The sequence below is a fragment of the Lepidochelys olivacea genome (assembly GCF_965140295.1).
Source record: "Lepidochelys olivacea isolate rLepOli2 genome assembly, chromosome: 1".
In the NCBI taxonomy this organism is placed as follows: domain Eukaryota; kingdom Metazoa; phylum Chordata; order Testudines; family Cheloniidae; genus Lepidochelys; species Lepidochelys olivacea.
Genome location: NC_140411.1, coordinates 186601870 through 186622573, shown reverse-complemented (window position 1 = coordinate 186622573; position 20704 = coordinate 186601870). Strand labels below are relative to the sequence as shown.

The following is a 20704-nucleotide window of genomic DNA, read 5'->3' as shown; positions in this document are numbered from 1 at the left end:
AGGTGGTGTTTATAGGGAATGGGGATGACAAAATCTGTTCTAAAGTGAATGTTTTAAATTATACCGTGTGTAGCCCACTCTTCTGTAAAGTTAGGGTCCATGCCTACAGTGTTTGGGGCCTATTCATCGCAGAGAAGATGAGTAAAGACTTCAGGATTGAGCTGTATCATCTGCATTATGTTTGTTTTTTCAGAGGTGCTGAGGTACTGCAGCTCCCATTAACTTTACTTGCAGTGGTGGCTGCTCAGTACTCGTGAGAACTGGGACTTTAATGAGTGCTTGAGCAACGGGAAACTCTGAAGTGGGGCTGGTTGAAAAATTTTGAAAACTTTCTATGAAAAACAGGGACAGTCTTTTTTGTGAACATGTTCATTAAAATGTTCCTTTTTTTTTCTACCAGCTTTACTCTTAAGACATTACGCAATGTGTATATTAAATATATGTAATTTCCTATCAGGAAACTGGGTGTTGTGCTTCCATAAACTGCCACTAGTGATGCATCTTCTTGTTTTGTTTTTGTTTTTAATCCCAGAAGAAGTTAGCTGTTTACAACAAGATGCAAGAGTCCCTGGAGGTGACCCTTCCCAGCAAGCAGGAGGAGGATGAGAAAGACCAGCCTGCTGAGATGGAATACCTTAACTCTCGCTGTGTCCTTTTCACTTACTTCCAGGGAGACATTGGGTCAGTAGTGGACGAACACTTCTCAAGAGCTTTGAATCAAGCCAGCAGCTTCAACCCAGAAACTGCCCTTTCAAAAAACAAGGCAGGGCTAAGCCCTCTGTGGAGAGGTAAGAGAAGCAATAGTTTGACTACATGCTGTCTAGCTTACGCAGTCAATACGTTTTATGACAACACATGCTGCATTATGGCTGGAATCTTGCTGATTTATTTGCGGTAGAAATATGCCCTTGCTCCAGAGTATGTGGAAGCAGCAAGGAACTTCTTGGAGGTAAATGGCTGGAAGTGATGGGCAGAGAGCAAGAATCAAAGATGTACAGGATGTAGGCTTTTCAAATCCCCCCTGGCATTCAGTGGGGCAACTGAAGGCTTTGAGGAACAGGAAGGAGCTAATGTGGCTTCAGAAGGAACTGCTGTGAGATCTAAGGCATAACTTTAAGCCCCAAAGTTTGAAAAAATTGGTCATAGAGGATAAAGGGCACTAGCCAGGGACTCAGGAGGCCCAGGTTCAATTCCCTGCTCTGCCACAGACTTCCTGTATGACCCTGGACAGGGTCATTGGGTCTCTCTGTGTCTCAGATCCCCATCTGTAAATTGGAGATAATAGTACAGTGCTTCCATGCTGAGGTGTTGTGATCATAAATATGTAAGCAGGGTATGAATGAACTCTCCCCTGATAGCTAGCTGTGAGGGGGAGAAATTTCAGGAGCAAACTGTATTTACATGAACACACCTACTCTGCTTAGATATCCAGCAGATAGAGCGGTGTTGCTCAAAGTGATCAACTTTGGTGGTGTTGGGCATTACAAATCACTTTATTACTGAATGCAGGGATAGTGAAATGCTGTCATCAATGTTGTTGTGTTTATTATATGAATAAAAGAGAGCAGAACTGTGCTTAACCTGTCCCAAATGAGGGGGTCACCCTCAGCTGAAAGAACCTTGCTAAGCAAAGGGCTTGAATGCCAGAACCCTGTGAAAGTCAGAGGGGTGGTGACAGGTGTCCCAGCCAGGAGGTGTGGATTCTCCCTAAGGGTCCCTTGTTTGGTTTAACTTGTTCTTCCCCACTGTTCAAAGATAGAACTAAATAGCCTTCATTAGGAGACTTTGTTATTTCAAGTGCTTAAATGAGAGATGAAATCACTTGTGGTGGGACAGCATTTCTGCCCATCCTGCTAAAAGCTGAAAATCACTAAGAGCTGTCCATCACTAAGAGACTGACCTGCAGAGGTCACAGCAGAGAGGCAGGTGGCAGCAGAAGGTAACTGACAGTCAGCCAGCAGGAGCAGCAAGCAGTTGGCCGGCGGAAGTGGAATGTGCGGCTGTCAGGGTGGCCAGCCAGAGCAAGTGCTCAGATGGTGGAGCAAGCAGGTGCCTTCTTTCCTGGGTGGGAGGTGAACTCACACAGATGCACCTCTGAACCCTGGGTCCTCACTGACCAAGGACAACCACTATGAGTGGAATATGGTGAGGGAGCAGAGAGGGGCACAGAAAAGGAACTTTTGCTTGTAGAACTCAAGAACATGAGGCGGAAGGTACTGCCCCACGCACTCTAGGGTGGGTGTTCTGCTCACCGTTTTATGATTAGGAATCCTGTTTGTGGCATTTTCCCTCATTGTCTGGTGACTTCCCTCCTTTCATTAAACGTTTCTTTTCAACATTCAGACTCTGTGCTTGCGAGTGGGGAAATAGTGCCTCCCAAAGGCAATCGGGTGGGGTGTAATTTTCCCAGGTTACTGGCTGGGGGCTTGAGCCAGTTGTATTGTTGAAAAGGAACCCCTAGATATTGAACACAGCCCTGGTTGCTGCTGGCTCCACCTGGCAGAAGGGTTACAAACACAATGGAGATTGTGAGGTGTTTGTATATGATAGTAACGTGGGCTAAATAAGTACGTAAAGTATGTGTCTGTCAAAGGATGAACAAACAAGCAGTGTGAGTTTTATAAAGAGCAGATCTTGCCAGATAAACTAGATTGCTTGTTTTAATAGGATTACGAGATTAGTGGATGAAGACAGAGTAGTAGATATAATATATTTGGATTTTGGTAAACAAAGCATTTTATACAGTGTTTCTCACAACCTTACTCAAAAATAATTGAAACAATCTTGTGATGTGTATTGAAATTAGCAGAAGGGCTGTAAGCCAACGGTGAGAAATGGCTACATATCAAGTTGGGTGAGTGAGATGCCATGGGGGATCTGTGTTGGGCTGATCATGTTTGACATCTTAATTAATGATCTGGAAGAAGGAACAAACAGCACATTAATGAAATTCACGGTTGATAAAAGGGAGGATTTTTGAACACCACTGGGAAAAGGAAAAGATCTGTCCACATGCAGACCTCACACATTCCGTGCTGGAGGGGAAGAGTCTGTCACATCTATGGCATCATACGCTCTTCACTTCTTCTCCAGCACCTCTCTATGGTTCCGGGACTAGAGCTGGTTAGGAATTTTCCAACTTCTTGTGTCAAAAAATGCCAATTTATTGAAACCGAACCCACCGAACCTTTTTGCTGAAAAGGGTCAGTTTTGACAAAACTTTAATTGGGAAGATTTCTCAAGTCTAGGATGAGAGGGAAACAGACGGACACATGTGCCCCAGAATAGCCAAAATCCTGGTGGTCAGGGCTCTCATCTGAGATGTGGAAGACTGTGGGTTTAAGTCCATGCTCCAAATGAGACGGAGCAGGGACTGGACCCTGGGTCTCCTACCTCCCAGGTGAAAGCCCTGACCACTGGGCTATAGGATATTCTGGGGTGTTTCGGTCTGTTGGGTTTTTTGGGAGGGGGAGTTCATAACATTTTTGAAAGGTCTTAGTTTGTCCCAGTGCAGAATCGGATTTTTTTTTTCAAATCTCAAAACTAATTCCTGATCAGCTCTATCCATGTCTCCTGTGGGGCTTTGCAGGGGTACAGAATAGCCCAGCATAAAAATGCCTCATCCAATATTGTCTTTTGACACAGAATACCCCATGTAACCACCTGCCCTGAAAGTATTCAATGGATGGGGGAAGAAAGGAGGATATGCATCCCTTCTGGCCCCTTTGCACCAGTCTAACTAGTGTAAAGGTGCCCCAGTGGAATGCTGAAAAGAGCTCTTTGATTCTGCAGATTATAGTCAGAGAAATAAGTAGCATACTTGTTTTTCAAGGTAAATTAGGATGAAATAGATTTTTGTCATGCCCAAACTAATCTTCCAGCATTCTAGTTTGAAAGAAGGAAAAAAGATAGTTACTCTGATATTTCAATCTTCCAGTTCATTCATTAAGGTTAATGTGCTCTAGTTAGCTAATGTATATTCGTTTGTATGGAGGAAGTTGATGCTTTGTTAGTTTGGAGATGTTAACATTATTAATAATAATCAAGGGTAGTTTGGAGTTTCATTCAATTTCATAGTCAACAAACTCCTTGAAAGGTCAGCAAAAGAAATAAGCAGTGCATTTATAATTGCCTTGTGGAAAGATACAGAGAAAAAATTGGGAGTGGGTAGGAGTGTGTTGTACATTATTCTTCCTGCATTATCTCTCCTGAACCCTGAATTAGGCATAAGTTGGATCCAGGAAATATTTAAAGAGCTCCTGCTTTTGAGATGGGGGCGAGGCACTAGTTGTGATTAAGGTTGAATTGAGTTTTCCACTCAAAAGGATAAGGGTTGCCGTTTTGGGGAGGATGCCTTGTATTTTGCATTAATAAGAAAGAGTGCAAAATAGAAGGCATCCTTCCCAAAATGGCAAACCTTATCCTTTTGAATGTTGAATGAATTTATAAGAAAATCATTTATTAGTTTGAACCAAAATTAATTTAGCACCAGTGTCAGACAGTTTTGTCCTTAAAAAATCTGAACAACACAGGTTCTTCAAAATTCCCTGAAATCTTGGGCATAGACTACATTGGAAGATGTTTTTAAGATTAATCATATTTTTTCCCATTATTCTTCATAACTGAAAGTTTTTCTCAGGTAGCAGTAACTGAAGAGTAATGTTATACTGCAGAGAATTCTAAAAAGAATTTGTCTCCTTTCTTAGCATGCAAGCCTGTTATGTTTTCAGTGCAATACACTGTATGCTGACCACCATTAAAAAGTTAACAATTTCCATTAGTTTACCCCTATGGTATCTCAGATATTGCAGGCTCTTGGCACCTCTTCCCTCATACTGAGAAAAGGAAATGACTGTGGTAAATCTGTTGGCAAATGGCATGTGTTTTGTTTTGTTTTTTATGGAGGCCAATGTAAGCTGATTGGTATTTTTGTTTTCTTTCATAGGGACAGTGTCAGGTTGACATCAACCAGATGGCCAAATTGACATCTCCCCTGCCCAAATGATTGTCTCACCATTAAAATGCCACCTTAGGATGTAGGTTCTTTCATAGGTATCTGACACTGTAGTGTCTGTAAAGACTATTGGTTATGCTCATTCATTCTGAAAAGTAAGGAGAAGGAACAACTTTCTGCTACAATGGAAACTGACATTCCCATGTGTGCCATTTTGGGCTGTGGCTCAACTGAAAGGCTCATAGAAAGTATAATAGACATTTTTGTTGGTAATGTCATTTGCTTACATAGTGCTCATAAAAAATGCTGGCTTGATAGTCCTCCTGTTTATCCACAAGTAGAAGTACAGCATGGGCAGCAGAAGTGCAAACTTCTCCACTGATCCCTACCACTCAGGGTGGAAGTGTAACACCTTGTCCACTAGAGACCTCCCTGGACCATTCAGTCCCTAGGACTCTGAACTGAGTCTGACAACAAGAGCCAACTACTGCCATTGGTCGACTTGTTCAGTGGGAACTGGCTTGCAACAACCAGATATTTGATCTACTCTATACCTGTTTCAGAGTAGCAGCCATGTTAGTCTGTATTTGCAAAAAGAAAGGAGTACTTGTGGCACCTTAGTAACAAAGGTAGTTTCATGCAGCCAATGAAGTGAGCTCTAGCTCACGGAAGCTTATGCTCAAATACATTTTTTTAGTCTCTAAGGTGCCACAAGTCCTCCTTTTCTCTATACCTGGTGTATATTAAAACTTCTTTTTTTGCCATCATGAATTCAACCAGATTGGTAATGTAGTGGTTGAAGGTTTTGCCCCATTGTTAGTAACCTAGAATTATCCAAGGGATGACTAGCATTTGAACATTTGTTTGGCGTGTGTGTGTGTATGTGTGTCTTGTTTGTTTTATGGGGTTGTTCAGATTTGGAGCCTTTCAGCATTGATAAGAGCCACAGTATTTCACACACACCCAAAAATGGGGATGGATTCCTCAAAATACTGGCAATGAGCTGAATAAAATAAGCATGTATTATCTTTCAAAGAGAATGAAGCACTGGGAGTGAGGAACACAGTCACAGGGGAGAATATATGTGTGGGGGAAGATGTTTAAATAACTTGCCTGGAGAGTTGGCAACAGAGTTTAACTCTCTACCTAAGTATGCCCATTTGTAAAATGGAGAGAATACCTAAGTCACAGGGGTGTAGTGAGGCTTACATCAGTCATATTTCTGATGCACTTTATGATCTTCTAATATCAGGTGCTTTAGAAGAAGATTACCAAAAAAAAAAAAAATGGAATGCAGCCCCATTAAATAAAGACACATGCAGTATTTTACTAAATAGCCCTGTAACATTCAAAGCAGTTTGGCATGAAGGTAACTTTTGCTTTTGTGCGTATAGTGTTTGCCAAAAAAATACCCATTATAGAAGTTTATTTCATACACAATAAGCTAAAGTTATTAATAGTGGCTAGATTCAAAGCCACTGAAATCAACAGAAGGATTCTAATGGACCTTGAATCAGCCCATAAATATGTCTTAATGGTTCAGACAGACAAACAAAGCAATTTTACAGTTTTTATTTTTAAGACTGTTTTTGTTTAAAGTCAGCAGAGTGCAGTTTAATGGCTTTTGAAGCATCTATTCATTTTAAAAGAAGTCTTCACCCAAGTCTCTTTGGGGATCCTTGTAAAAAATGAATAGTTCTCAATTAATATAAGTATTGTTATAAACTTTATATGGGGCACAGAGGATTCCCTGACTAGTCAAACATAAAACTTCACCAACTTTTTCCCCTCCATTGGGTATTTTTATGACTGTGTTCTTTCATAACAGGGTGGAGTCCCATATTTTAATATATTTCAATCTTTGGCCTCAAACCCCCTCTATTAAAAATGGGGCTATTCTTTTAAGTAATACTTAAAAACCATGAGTTTTTTGACAAGGAAGCCAGTAGATTGGAGGTATTAGTCACTGCATCAAAAACACTAACCACTGCTTACAAAGAGGGAATGTTTAAATGTGATTTTATGATACAATGATATTGGAATTCTCCTTAAGCATAGATTGAACCCCAATTGTGAATGTAAATAGGTCTTTTATTTCCAATTAAATGATTTGTCCTATTAAAGTTCTTTAGCTAGAGTTCACCCAAAGTTGTGTAACAAACTAAAGTTCTTGTTGGTAACTTGACAGAGAGAGGACTCAGAATATGAAAACACAGATTTATTTTGCATGCAGCTTTTGAGGTTCATACCTTGTTTTTAGTAAAGTTGCAAGATAACAGCAATTGTATACTGGACTTAGAGCCAAATGCAATTCTATAAGGAAGTAACATAAGATGTATTATGCATGATATACCCCACCAATTTAACAAGGTAATCAATTTAACAAGATCTTTTATCCTGCCATTATCCATATGCAGAACTAGTAGCAAATGTCTTTCAGAAAAAGCTTTCTTTTCAGGAAAAGCTTTATACTGTAGCAGTAGTGGTGGATTCTCAATCACTCAAAGTCTCTAAATGAAGACTGGATTCTTTCTAAATTATTTGCTCTAGTTCAGACAGAAATTATGAGCTTGATGCAAGAATCATTGGGTGAGATTCCATGGCTTGTGATGTACAGGAGATCAAACTAGATGATCATAAGGGTTCCTGCTGTCCTTGAGATATATTAATCTAACCTGTTACTTAAAGAAGGATAGATTAGAAAGAGCATTCAATGAGCATTGTGTGGACTACTCCACAGGTCCTGACTTGTTCCTGTGCAATGCAAACTGGTGGCAAGCTACTTCACCCACTACTTGTGCTGTGTTTTTGTTTTTAACTGGTAGTTCTAATCTGTCAATTGCTTTCAGTATTTATACTTTTTTTTTCTAGAGAGCTCTACAATTTCAAGCCAACGGAGCAGTTTCCCAACTTCATTTTGGACCAGCTCTTATCAACCTCCACCTCCGCCATGCTTGAGTGGAGTCCACCCTGACTTCCCAGTCACTGCACCAGGCACCTTCCACACAGCAGATCCTAGCAGCTGGCCAGGACACAGCCTTCATCAGACTGCCCCACCTCCTCCCTCTACCGCATCAGAATCCTGGCATTATCCTTTAGCATCTCAGGTTAGCCCTTCATATGCGCACATGCATGATGTGTACATGCATCACCATCACCCCCATCCACACATGCATCATCACCATCCCAGCTCTCACCTTGACCCACGGTATGGATCCCTATTGATGCCTTCAGTACGTGCAGCCAGGATTCCTGCTCCACAGTGTGACATGACAAAGACAGATCCTACTACGGTCACCAGTGCTACCTCAGCATGGGCTGGAGCCTTTCACGGAACTGTGGACATCGTGCCAAGCTTTGGGTTTGACACAGGTAAGGTCATTTGTTCATTTCTGTGGCTTGACTAACTGGAGTTATTTGCAGTGACTAAATAGATTCCCTGTACCAAAATGACACATGCATACAGATAGGATGAATAGATTCAGTAGACCATAACCTTTACAGAGATACGTTACATGGCATATGTAGCATAAGACATATTCCAGTTATGTCATATATACATTCAGAAGCATATTTCCATAAAGCCTTATGGGGTGCAACATCACAGTGACTTCTTCCTACTGATGCTCTCACTGACTTTCAGTAGCAACTGGGCTCCTAGCATTTAGCCTGACCCAGCCAAATGATTTACACGAAGCATTTTGTTTTTTAAAAAAATCTTGCAGGAAATAATGAGTGAATTCATAAAGAAGTGCCCAGGCAGTTTATGTATTCATTTTACATGGGGCGCCTGATTACCATACCTACCTTCTGTAAAATGGAACAGTTTGCAGCCTCCTTCATCTGTAATATGGGGATGCAATGTAAAGAGACCACAAGTGCCGGCAAGCAATGTCTTCATCCTAAAAGTCTTTATAGTGATCATGTAGACTCCAGACTGATGTCTTTGTATTAGACATCATTCCATAATGACTGTACTGCACTCTTCATAGGTGAGATGAGAGCACCTACAGGCCACATTTAGAATACAGTAACTCCTCACTTAAAGTCATCTCAATTAACATTGTTATGTTACTGAGCAGTTAGGGAACATGCTCATTTAAAGTTGTGCAATGCTCCCTTGTAACGGTGTTTGGCAGCCACCTGCTTTATCCACTGCTTGCAAGAAGAGCATCCCATTGGAGGTAGTGGTGGGGGCTTGGAACCAGGCTGGACCGGCAGCCCGCTATCAGCCCCCTGCTCCCCTAAGTTCCCTGTGCAGCAGCCGCCCAGCAGGCTATCAATTGCCAGGCAGTTCAGCTGTCCCTCCCCCCACTGCCCCGTGCTGCTCCTGCCCTCTGCCTTGGAGCTGCTCCTGGGAGCCTCCTGCTTACTGTGCAAGCGAGGAGAGAAGAGGGGTGCTAATGTCAGGGTGTCCCCCTCCCTCCGCTCCTTTACCCCATCCACAGCCGGTGTGGGGGGACGGGACACAACGGGGCTCAGGACTGAGGGAGCTTGCTGGCAGCGGCTGCTGTCTCAACTTGCTGATCTACTTAAAAAGGCAGTGTATTAAGAGGGGGGTCAGCGTTTTTAAAGGGGCAATGTGTGTGTCTCTCTCTCTCACACCGGGTATGTGTCTCTGTCTCTCTCTGCCATGCTGTCTCCCCTCCCTCCATCCCTGCTGCCTTGTAGAGTGTGAGGCTACATTAACAACAGTGAGTTAACCCTTGAGGGCTCAGCCGAGTGCTAGTTCATCATTTAGCAGTAAGGCATTCCCCGGGAAATATCCCACCGTCTTCCAGCCTCTGACTTCACCACCTCAACCAAGCTTCACAATCATCATTGCTGTGTACAGTATTAAATTGTTTGTCTAAAACTTATACTGTGTGTGTGTGTATATATATAGTCTTTTGTCTGGTGAAAAAAATTTCCCTGGAACCTAACCCCCCCTATTTACATTAATTCCTATGGGGAAATCAGATTAGCTAAACATCGTTTCGCTTAAAGGAGCATTTTTCAGGAACATAACTACAAGGTTAAGCGAGGAGTTACTGCACTGCAGGTCACACTTGACCCGCAGGCTGTAGTGTAGCTACGCCTTATTGTAGCAGAACTTCAGTTTCAGTAGCAGTCTAGCACCACTGTTAGCATCTGTATGGGAGCATGTGTGCAGGGCACTAATGACTGATAAGTATCCTAGAGCTTGTTTATACTGCATGCTCTTCCTTCTTTGATGGGTGTTTATCTGATCTGTTATCTACCAGCAGCAATGCAGACCATATGTTACTTTTGGAATCCCTTCCATGCAATTATGTTACTGAAGGAATATTAGGTTCCTCCAGCTCCCCTTTCCTTGAGATGTTTGTTGGATTTCAGTTGAGGGAGGGTTTTTCATACCTCTGGTTGACTGATCTATTTGCTAGAGTATGATCCACTCTCTTACTTAGTCTAATGTGTGTCAGGGGGAAAAGAACAGGTGGGGAAGGCTTGTGCCAGATGAACACAGTGTTGGATCTTTTTTCAGTCAAAATAACATGAAACCAAAACCCAATTATAATTAAGCTAAAGTCAACTGCTAAAAATCTCTTTAACATTTCTTTCTGTCTCCTATATTAACTGCTACAACTCAGCAGACCCCAGCCAGAACCCTCCTTTATACAACATATAGTCAAACTGTGCTTCATCACAACTATAACAGTGTTAAAAAAAGGACTAGATACGTTCATGGAGGATAGGTCTATTAATGGCTATTAGGCAGGATGGGCAGGGATGATGTCCTTAGCCCCTGTTTGCCAGAAGCTGGGAATGAGCAACAGGGGATGGATCACTAGATGATTACTTGTTCTGTTCATTCCCTCTGGGGCACCTGGCATTGGCCACTGTCGGAAGACAGGATACTGGGCTAGATGGACCTTTGGTCTGATCCAGTATGGCTGTTCTTATGTACTTATGTACTTGTTGCCTCAAGAAATTAAGAAAAATAGCATAACAGGATTCTTTAAAGTACTGGACAATTTTATGGCCATTAATAACATCTGCAGCAGTGCAGATGATACAAGGGTAATTATGTTTCACATTGTAAACTGATCATTTGTTCCCAATCCTGGCAGATTTTTTCCTCCTCATATGACGTGGTTTTAGGCAAGTTACATTAATGAGAGGGTTTTACCTCCTTCTGAAGAATCAGCAAATTGCCATTGCCAATGATAGACTAGTGGGCTGATTCAGCATGATAGCAATTCCAACAGTCATGAAGGCAGGCAGTTGACTCAACTTTCTGAGGATGATATAGGGAGTTATTTAAGGAAGCATAGATCAGAAAACCCATTTTTTTTTTTATCATGGTGTGGATTACTCCATAGGTCCTGACTTGTTTGTGTTCAATGCAAGCTGGTGGGAAGGTGATTTACGAACTACTTGCTTTTTGTTGTTGTTGTTTTTGTTTGGTTGGTTTTTTTTTTCATTTTAAACTTGTAGTTTCAACCTACCAATTGCTTTCACTCTTTTCTTTGAGAACTGAGTGCTAACTGTTCAACATAGGTCACAGAGCTTGGCACCTCCTTACTGGTTTAATTGAGCCTGAAACACACTGCCTTGCTCCTATGTGTAAATCCCTGGTGCACAGGTACAGTTGGTGGATAATTCTGATTTGGTAGTATTTACATGCATTTTGCATAGGTGTAAGTGACTACACAAGGTGCAAGGCAATGAAGAGAACCTGGACTATAATTGCCAATCTATGCTCGCAGCTCAACTCTGTAGTGCTATGTTAGACTCATAGACATTAAGGTCAGAAGGGACCATTGTGATCATCTAGTCTGACCTCCTACACAATGCAGGCCACAGAATCTCACCCACCCACTCCTGCAATAAACCTCTCACCTATGTCTGAGCTATTGAAGTCCTCAAATCATGGTTTAAAGACTTCAAGGTGCAGAGAATCCTCCAGCAAGTGACCCGTGCCCCATGCTGCAGAGGAAGGTGAAAAACCCCCAGGGCCTCTGCCAATCTGCCCTGGAGGAAAATTCCTTCCCGACCTCAGATATGGCGATCAGCTGAACCCTGAGCATGTGGGCAAGGTTCACCAGCCAGATACCCAGGAAAGAATTCTCTGTAGTAACTCAGATCCTACCCCATCTAACATCCCATCACAGGCCATTGGGTCTATTTACCCTGAATAGTTAAAGATCAGTTAATTGCCAAAATCATGTTATCCCATCATACCATCTCCTCCATAAACTTATCAAGCTTAATCTTGAAGCCAGATAGGTCTTTTGCCCCCACTGCTTCTCTTGGAAGGCTGTTCCAGAACTTCACTCCTCTGATGATTAGAAACTTTCCATCTAGTTTCAAGTCTAAACTTCCTGATGGCCAGTTTATATCATTTGTTCTTGGGTCCACATTGGTACTGAGCTTAAATAATTCCTCTCCCTCCCTGGTATTTATCCTTCTGATATATCCCTCTGAAAACCTATGAGAAAGCTGATACATTTGCAGAAGCATCAGGATTCAAACTGACAGATGTTTTACTTACTTCTTACTATTCAGAATGCCATGTGCTGTAAGCACAGTCATGCAGACTCACTGGAGTGTCCCTAGTTTGGTATATAGCCAGTGCTTAATTTTGTAATGAAAGAGGTTCCGGGGCTCAAGCAATTATTTAATTATTTTCATAACTGATGCAGAAAGCCCTGCGGTGCCGGGGCTATGAATTGCCAAGACTACAGGTGCTAGGGCACAGCCCTGGCAAGCCCAGGCACAAATTAAGCACCGTGTATAACCCTAATCATGGAGCAGGTCCTCAAGGAATCGGTTCTGAAGCACTTAAAGGAGAGGAAAGTGATCAGGAACAGTCAGCATGGATTCACCAAGGGCAAGTCATGCCTGACTAATCTAATTGCCTTCTATGACGAGATAACTGGTCTGTGGATGAGGGGAAAACGGTGGACGTGTTGTTCCTTGACTTTAGCAAAGCTTTTGACATGGTCTCCCACAGTACTCTTGCCAGCAAGTTAAAGTAGTATGGGCTGGATGAATGGACTAAAGGTGGATAGAAAGTTGGCTAGATTGTCGGGCTCAACGGGTAGTGATCAATGACTCCATGTCTAGTTGGCAGCGGTATCAAGTGGAGTGCCCCAAGGGTCGGTCCTCGGGCCGGTTTTGTTCAATATCTTCATAAGTGATCTGGAGGATGGCGTGGATTGCACCCTCAGCAAGTTTGCAGGTGACACTAAACTGGGAGGAGAGGTAGATACGCTGAAGGGTAGGGATAGGATACAGAAGGACCTAGACAAATTACAGGATTGGGCCAAAAGAAATCTGATGAGGTTCAACAAGGACAAGTTCAGAGTCCTGCACTTAGGACGGAAGAATCCCATGCACTGCTACAGACTAGGGATCGAATGGCTCGCCAGCAGTTCTGCAGAAAAGGACCGAGGGATTACAGTGGACGAGAAGCTGGATATGAGTCAACAGTGTGCCCTTGTTGCCAAGAAGGCAAATGGCATTTTGGGATGTATAGGTAGGGGCATTGCCAGCAGATCGAGGGACGTGATCGTTCCCCTCTATTCGACATGGGTGAGGCCTCATCTGGAGTACTGTGTCCAGTTTTGGGCCTCACACTACAAGAATGATGTGGAAAAATTTGAAATAGTCCAGCGGAGGGCAACAAAAATGATTCGGGGACTGGAACACATGACTTATGAGGAAGGCTGAGGGAACTGGGATTGTTTAGTCTGCAGAAGAGAAGAATGAGGGGGGATTTAATAGTTGCTTTCAACTACCTGAAAGGGGGTTCCAAAGAGAATGGATCTAGACTGTTCTCAGTGGTAGCTGATGACAGAACGAGGAGTAATGGTCTCAAGTTGCAGTGGGGGAGGTTTAGTTGGATATTAGGAAAAACTTTTTCACTAGGAGGGTGGTGAAACACTGGAATGCATTACCTAGGGAGGTGGTGGAATCTCCTTCCTTAGATATTTTTAAGGTCAGGCTTGACAAAGTCCTGGCTGGGATGATTTAGTTGGGGATTGGTCCTGCTTTGAGCAGGGGGTTGGACTAGATGACATCCTGAGGTCCCTTCCAACCCTGATATTCTATGATTCTGGGGGGGCGGGAAGGCTGGGCAACTCAGAGGAATGGCTCATGAGACACAGCAGTCTAACATTGTATTGAAATATTTGCATCCTCATGACTCAACATAGTTGTGTACTGACGCAATAAAGACATTGAAAGGCAAATTGTAGGATGTTGCATCATGATTATCTTTGCTCTCTGACTATATTCAATATTCAATCTCTCTCTCTTTTCTTCCCTTCTACCCCCTTTCTGGTTGTTGGAAAGGGCATGGCTTGGAACTGATTCCTCCAGCTTTGCCTGAGTTGGGTGGAATGGGGGAGTGCTCTTGTGACTGGCATTCTGCATGAGATCAAGCAGAGCAAAGGAGTTTCAATCATGTGCATGCACTCCCCCAGAGCCTCATACACGGCCCCAAAGCTATGTCATTCTAAGGCCTTGGGTTGACTATGACTACCTTACTTTGTATCCTGCATGGGAAGGGGAGTGGGCTGCCCAGGAGAATAGTAATGGCATATGGAGCCTTTCACTTCTAAATCAGTGGTTCACATCTAGCTCAGGCTGGCAGCAACCAAGTTTATATCAATTGGCGACTGTTCAGGGGCCTACCTGAAAATTGATTCTAAGTGGATAAGGGTAAGGATAATGACATTTGGCATTAATTGGCAGCCATGCTGACAGTATCAGCAGAAAGGCTAAGAACTCAATGGCTGTGGGGAATGAACTAGCCTCTTTCAGAGAGATGGTCCATCCAGAACAGGATAGCGGCATATTGGCAGGAAAACTTGAACTCTAGCTGTCATTGCTTGTACCTCTTTGGTGAAAAGAAGGACATCAGCCTCTATAGTTGTCAAGTATCACATCCCATGAGCTTTAAATTATTAGTATAAAAAATCATTTGGCATACATTTTACAGGCATGCCGATATTTAAGCAATTATCCTTTTTCTAATAATTACTGTGGGCCACACTTCACATGGGATTATAAAAAAAATATTTTGCAAAATTCTTCATTTTGAATTATGTTGAATGAGGGTGTTCTGATCACCAGAGGAGACCAGCCTGTAATTTTGCCAGTAACACTGCTGCAATTCTGCTGTTCTAAGTCAGATCTCTGGTCTCATAAGTAGATGATGCCAAAATACTTCAGTGACTAATGTCATGAAGAGGGGATTCCTTTGTATATTATCAACACCCAGGGAATTTGTGATTCAGAACATTGTTAGCTCCATGAACAATGATTCGGTAAAGTACTGATCTCTGTTTTGCACATCTTCTTACACTTCCAAGGATTCAGTTTTTGTGTGGTGCGGGGGTGGGTGTTAGGTACCTCGTTTCCATTAAATGTAGTTTAATCCCCACATGTTGTGCTGAAAATTAACATGCCTACGAACTTTCACTTTAATGCTGTGGGTTTTTTCTTAAACAATTTTTAAGCAAAAGCAAAATCTCTTAATACATTATAAACTGGTGAAGAGTCGAGAGCCCAAGGCACAGAATTTGGAGAAAACTGACGTTACGGTGCGTTATGTGTAACTGGTCCTGACACTGGTGTAACTCCATTGACTTCAATAAGCTTTAGATCAGGCTGTAACAGAGTAGCCTGCCAGCACTTGCTGCCTATGTAAAGAGGCCGTTGACTAGGCCATGACCCCTAGTGGGCACCTTTGAGACTTTTGCTTGGATTAAATCCCTTTTGTCTATGTGCAGGTCTAACAACTTGGCTGTGCACTTAGCCAGGGCCCCAGGAGAAGGGGGAATCCACACCCTACCCCTCAGACTACAAAGCTGCTCCACAGCTGTCACAACTTCGCAGTAAGCTGTGACTGCCTGGCTTCACAGTCCTGGGGAACGGCTGCTGGAACTTGTGGTCCAACCAACTCCACCCTCAGAATCCACTCCTCACCTCCCATGCGCTGGGATACAGCATGCCTGTGGCAGAACAGTGCTGTACAGCACCCAGGGAGTGTAGGCATCCTTCATCCTGTCCATCCACCCCCCCCAGTACAGTGGACCCATACTCATTCTGCTGCCTCCAGAACCATTGGTAGTCCAGGGGGGAATGGGAACAGGATTATTTACCCATTAAGAGTGCGCTAGAAGCGCTGCTGCTGTACAGATGTTCTGGGAGTAGAAGAAGAGCTTTCCTGTTCCCACGTAACGGAGGATTTTAGAGTATTTGAGGTCTATATCTCAATATTGAAGGTGAGGATCACCTGAATAAAATACAATTTAAGTAAATCAAATGTAGTCTTCTGTCTCCTTGTCCAGCTGCCTATGCAGCCCTCCTTTTGGAAATATTTAGAAGCCACTGTGGCAAATTCAATGCATGCTTAAGTGAGCACAGCCTACAGTCTTCAGGAGAGTTGACTCCATTTACACCTGCCATAAATTTGACCCTTTGTCTTTGAATTTCACTAGCTGGGTTAGACTTCTTCTAAATGACTTGATTTTTGAATACAAGCAGTAATTAGTCACAGTGCCAGCATTTCACAGATAGACACTTCTCTCAAATGTGGAAATACTGAGTCATGCAAGACAAGTGAAGACATTTTTATAAAGAGGAAAATGTTTGCTCAATAAGCCTATTATCAGTTAAAGCACTGTTGTTCAGAAACTTGGCTAGACTGGGACAGCATGCTGGTAGAACTGCAGATTGTCTTCCAGTAAAAGGGGTGAGGAGATAATGAAGAAAAGGCATATAAACTGTTCCGTGCTCAAGATTTATAAGTGAAACTTCAGTTTTTTGTTTGTTTTTTCAGTAGCTATGAATTATAGATGCATGGGCTTAATTACTGTACCTCGTCTATCTGTTCACCGCAAAGACACCTAGTGGAAAGGGTGGAGCTGATCAGTGAGTTAGTCCCTTGCTATTGCATTCTGTCGACAAACCTACATCCTCTTAAACAGATGTCTTTGTTTTTAAGGCTGTTAGAACCATATTAACTCCTTTCCCCACACCCTCTTTTATGGCCTCTTAGTAGTCCTTAGTGCTTGCTGGGGCACCTTAATGACTTTCTTACCCTCTAATTGTGTTTGCCTGGCTAATGACTCTCTTGTTTTATAAAATATTTCTGTAGATAGAAGGGGAAAATAACACATAATCACAACAGCTGGTTTTGAAGTAACTTTTAAAAAAAACCTGTATTTTGGGTTGGGTGTGTGTGTCACTCCCAGGGAAGCAAAATTTGACACCTAAACAGAATGAGAGTGTCATCACATAACCAAGTCCCGTAGTCTCAGTCTCAGGGTGAAGTTTAAAGACAGATACTTTACATCAAGGATGCCCAAACTTTGCCTAACTGAAGGGAACAATGAGAATTTGATAGGAGATGTAAAATGGAGCAAGCAACAACCTCCCTCCTCTTTAATATGGAATTATGGCCAGCAGAGTCCACAGGTCCCAGCATGCTGTGTTCAATCCAGATCTAGGCAGCTGGACCCTGGCACCCTGGGACCAGTAGTCTCCTTATTAAAGGTTAGGGTAGGCATATGCTTCATTTGGCTCGTCTGTAAGCTGCATTTGTTCCTGGATCACACTTCTGCCATCCCTATGTTAAGCTGAAGATCAGTGCTTGGCTGGTGATTAAAGTAGAGGACTGACAGTTAGACAGTCTGGGTTCTGTTCTTGGCATAATCACAGTCACGAAACCTCTCTGTGCTTCACTTTCCCCACCTATCAATTGCAGCCCTCACAAATATATGCAAACGCCTTGGAAATCCTCGGATGGATGGAGCAATATATTTTTGTTCTCTTCCACTAGCGATAACTAGTCACTTTGTAGCTGGCTTCTGAGGTGCTATTGATCATCAGCAGTGTAGCTATATACATTCATGGGGGAAAGAGGTGGTGGTCTGATCCAGTACATGTTACAGTTAGGTGTAGGCAAATCAGGACTGGGGTTTAAATATGATAAAAATAAGCTGTTCTCCTGACATTTTTGCCAAATGGGAATTTGCACCTGCTTAGGCCAGTAGTGAATTTACAACAGATGTGTTAGTGGCACTGTTCATGTACTAAAGAGGAAGACAATACTATTTATAGCTCAATATAGAGCAGAAATGCTGCTGAATATTTCTCATGGTGATAACTGTCATCTTATGGCTATAATGGGAAACATCTTTCAATTTCCACCTTGTCTTTAGCTGTGACACTCTGAGTACCTTTCCCAGACCTGAAGAAGAGCCCTGTGCAGCTCAAAAGCTTGTCTCTTTCACCAACAGAAGTTGGTCCAATAAAAGATATTACCTCACCCACCTTGTCTCTCTCACTTTGCTTAAAGTAATAGGACATCAAAGCACTTAGCTTATATGTTTTGCTATAAGTAACCTAGCAAGTACATTTTTGTATGTATATTTTCTACACTTTGTATTGTCTGTTTCTAAGTGCTAGCTCTCTCATGATGTAACTCTAACAAAGAGTAAATCCCTCTGGACTAGATAAATTCCAAATTACAGCACAGATTCTACTGCTATAACATGAAAGCCCCTGCACAGCACGTTTATTGGCTGGTCCTTGACGTTTATAAAGGAAAATATCAGAGAAACTCATACCAAAGTCAAGCTAAAAGTCATTTATTTTCCCTGTGTGAAAACACAAGCAATTCTTGGCTAAAAATCTGATGTGCTATAGGTGAAATTGCTTGATATTTTCACCTGCTGTGGGAATTCCCCCCACCCCTGCTACCCTCTATTCAAGGTGAAAAACTGCAGATGGCTCTGAGATCCTAAAATGTTAAAATGTATCAGGCTTTCTAGAAAAGAGGTAAAGTTCTCGTAGAACCATGAGCTAATTCTGTGAGAAAACTGGTTCTGCTCCATGAAGGCCCATCTATACTACAAACACAACACTTAGATTACACTGATTACAACTCCCAATGAAGTTAAAACATGATACAGTTTTGCTCAGTGTAAACTATCAGCATTACTGAAGTATGCAAGCATTTCTAAGGCGTTAGTGTAGTTTAGGGCTACTTACTTATCCTGGGGGGACAGCAGTGTTGTAAACAGGTCCCCCCCCCAACCCAGTTGTAGTGTAGATGGACTATTAATACAGGATTTTTATAAATATATTTACCCCAGCTCACTTTCTTTGGGTGAAGGGAATGTTTTATCAAATGTTCATTCATTTTTTCCCCCTTCCCTAAAACTAGGTCTACAGCATCAGGACAAGAGCAAGGAATCTTCTTGGTTCTGAAGATCAGATGCATCTGAGCACCAGATAGCATCCCCACAGCTGGGATGATGATATTGAAACTCTTGACTGTTTCTGCCTGGGGGCAGAGGACACACCGCTAAGGAGAAGAGGAAGAGCCAGTCATTCTGGTTTTGCTATTGAGCCTTTTCTTTGGCAGGCCACTTCTGGGTCCCAGAACATAGAAGAAAAAAAAACTTGTTTTTCTTTCTTTCCTCATCTGAGCCCTACTGCAGCTGTGCAACCTAACTCCGTTTTGCTCCTTTCCCAGTGTTTGGTTTTGTTTGTTCTGGTTGTTGTTGTTTTTTTTTTTTATGCACAGCCTTGATGGTAGGGAAAAGACTGTGCCTTGACTCCAGTGCTCATCCTTTCAGGAACAGGGGTTTTGCAGTGTGTTGTGTGTCCATTTTTGTAGAAATACAGAAAGTTTGGGGCAGGGTTGGTGGACTATTTTAGGATGACATATTTTTTTTAAAAAAATCGTTAAATTGTTAAGTTCTGTTTAAAGAACTTGCTCTCAGAGAAGCACTGACAAGAAATGTATAAAATGCTTATTTTTAGATGTTTGTATTTGTGTGTTTGTTTTGTTACCTCAATTGTCTTTTTTTTAAAGAGCAAACCCTTTCCTAGTCCAATCCTTCATTGTTTCCGTTTTGCAAGATTTTGCAGCTTCTTGTCCTTCATTGTAGCGTAAACAGCTATAATTTACTCTTAACATTTCTGCTAAATATTTTTCCTGCCTGTCAGATTGTAGAAATGGTGTCTATATTTTCTTTTTCTTGCTTCTGAAAATGGCTTTGTGCTGGCTGTGCTGACTATGAGAAGAAATGTGTGAAACCTTTAGCATGGGGCAAAGTCTGACATTGTTATAGGAACTATAGTATCAACCCATTCGTTCTTTCAAAACGGACCAAATATTTATATGGACTTAAAGGAGAAAATGAGCCTGGCCCAGTGTCAGGGAAAGCCTCTCGTTGACATCCGGGGACTCTGGATCAGGCCCTCTTTCTGTGATAACCATCAACACACACATTGATATTTTCATTTCTAATAATTTTGGGAGGCAGGAGTTTCAGTTTAGGCCATCTGAAGAGTGATATTTTTCACATGAACATTCAAGGATAAAATACAGGTATTGCAAAAAGCTACAACTCGTGGAAACAAAGTGTTTTCATAAGGCCAGATCTTGCAATTTGCTGAAGAGCTTGTATGAGTTGCTTGAGTGCTTTCAACTCCTATTGAATGTAACCTGGGCTGAAGTTTTCAAAAGTTGGCCTCTGATCCCTCATTGTGTGGTTGCCCAACCTGAGACATGTTAGGGACTGGATCTGAAAAGGGCTGATCGCCTGCAGCTCCTATGGACTTCATGTGCAGTTGTGAATTTTTAGCCTTAGGCTGTCCATTTAAGAATCCACTCTGAGATAACTTTTTGATAATTTTAGCCACAGAAGTTTGCAAGAGGATTGCTGGATTGGGCCTGATCCAGAAGCCTGCCCCCCCACCCCC

At 42.4% G+C, this 20704-nt stretch overlaps 1 protein-coding gene across 2 annotated transcripts in view; it reads left to right on the top strand.

Moving 5' to 3' along the window:
* The window catches only part of VGLL3 (vestigial like family member 3), a 34025-nt gene extending 14315 nt beyond the window's left edge, over nt 1–19710 (top strand). Inside the window, exons 2-4 of one of the 2 annotated variants that reach the window (XM_084637788.1) lie at nt 536–788; nt 7826–8326; nt 19158–19710. In XM_084637788.1, coding sequence (XP_084493914.1) covers nt 536–788; nt 7826–8326; nt 19158–19201 — 798 coding nt within the window. In that variant the 3' untranslated portion in view covers nt 19202–19710. Of the gene's footprint in view, nt 1–532; nt 789–7825; nt 8327–19157 lie in introns of both variants that reach the window. The other variant, XM_084637787.1, reaches the window with a different exon arrangement.
* The last annotated feature ends 994 nt before the right edge of the window (nt 19711–20704 follow it).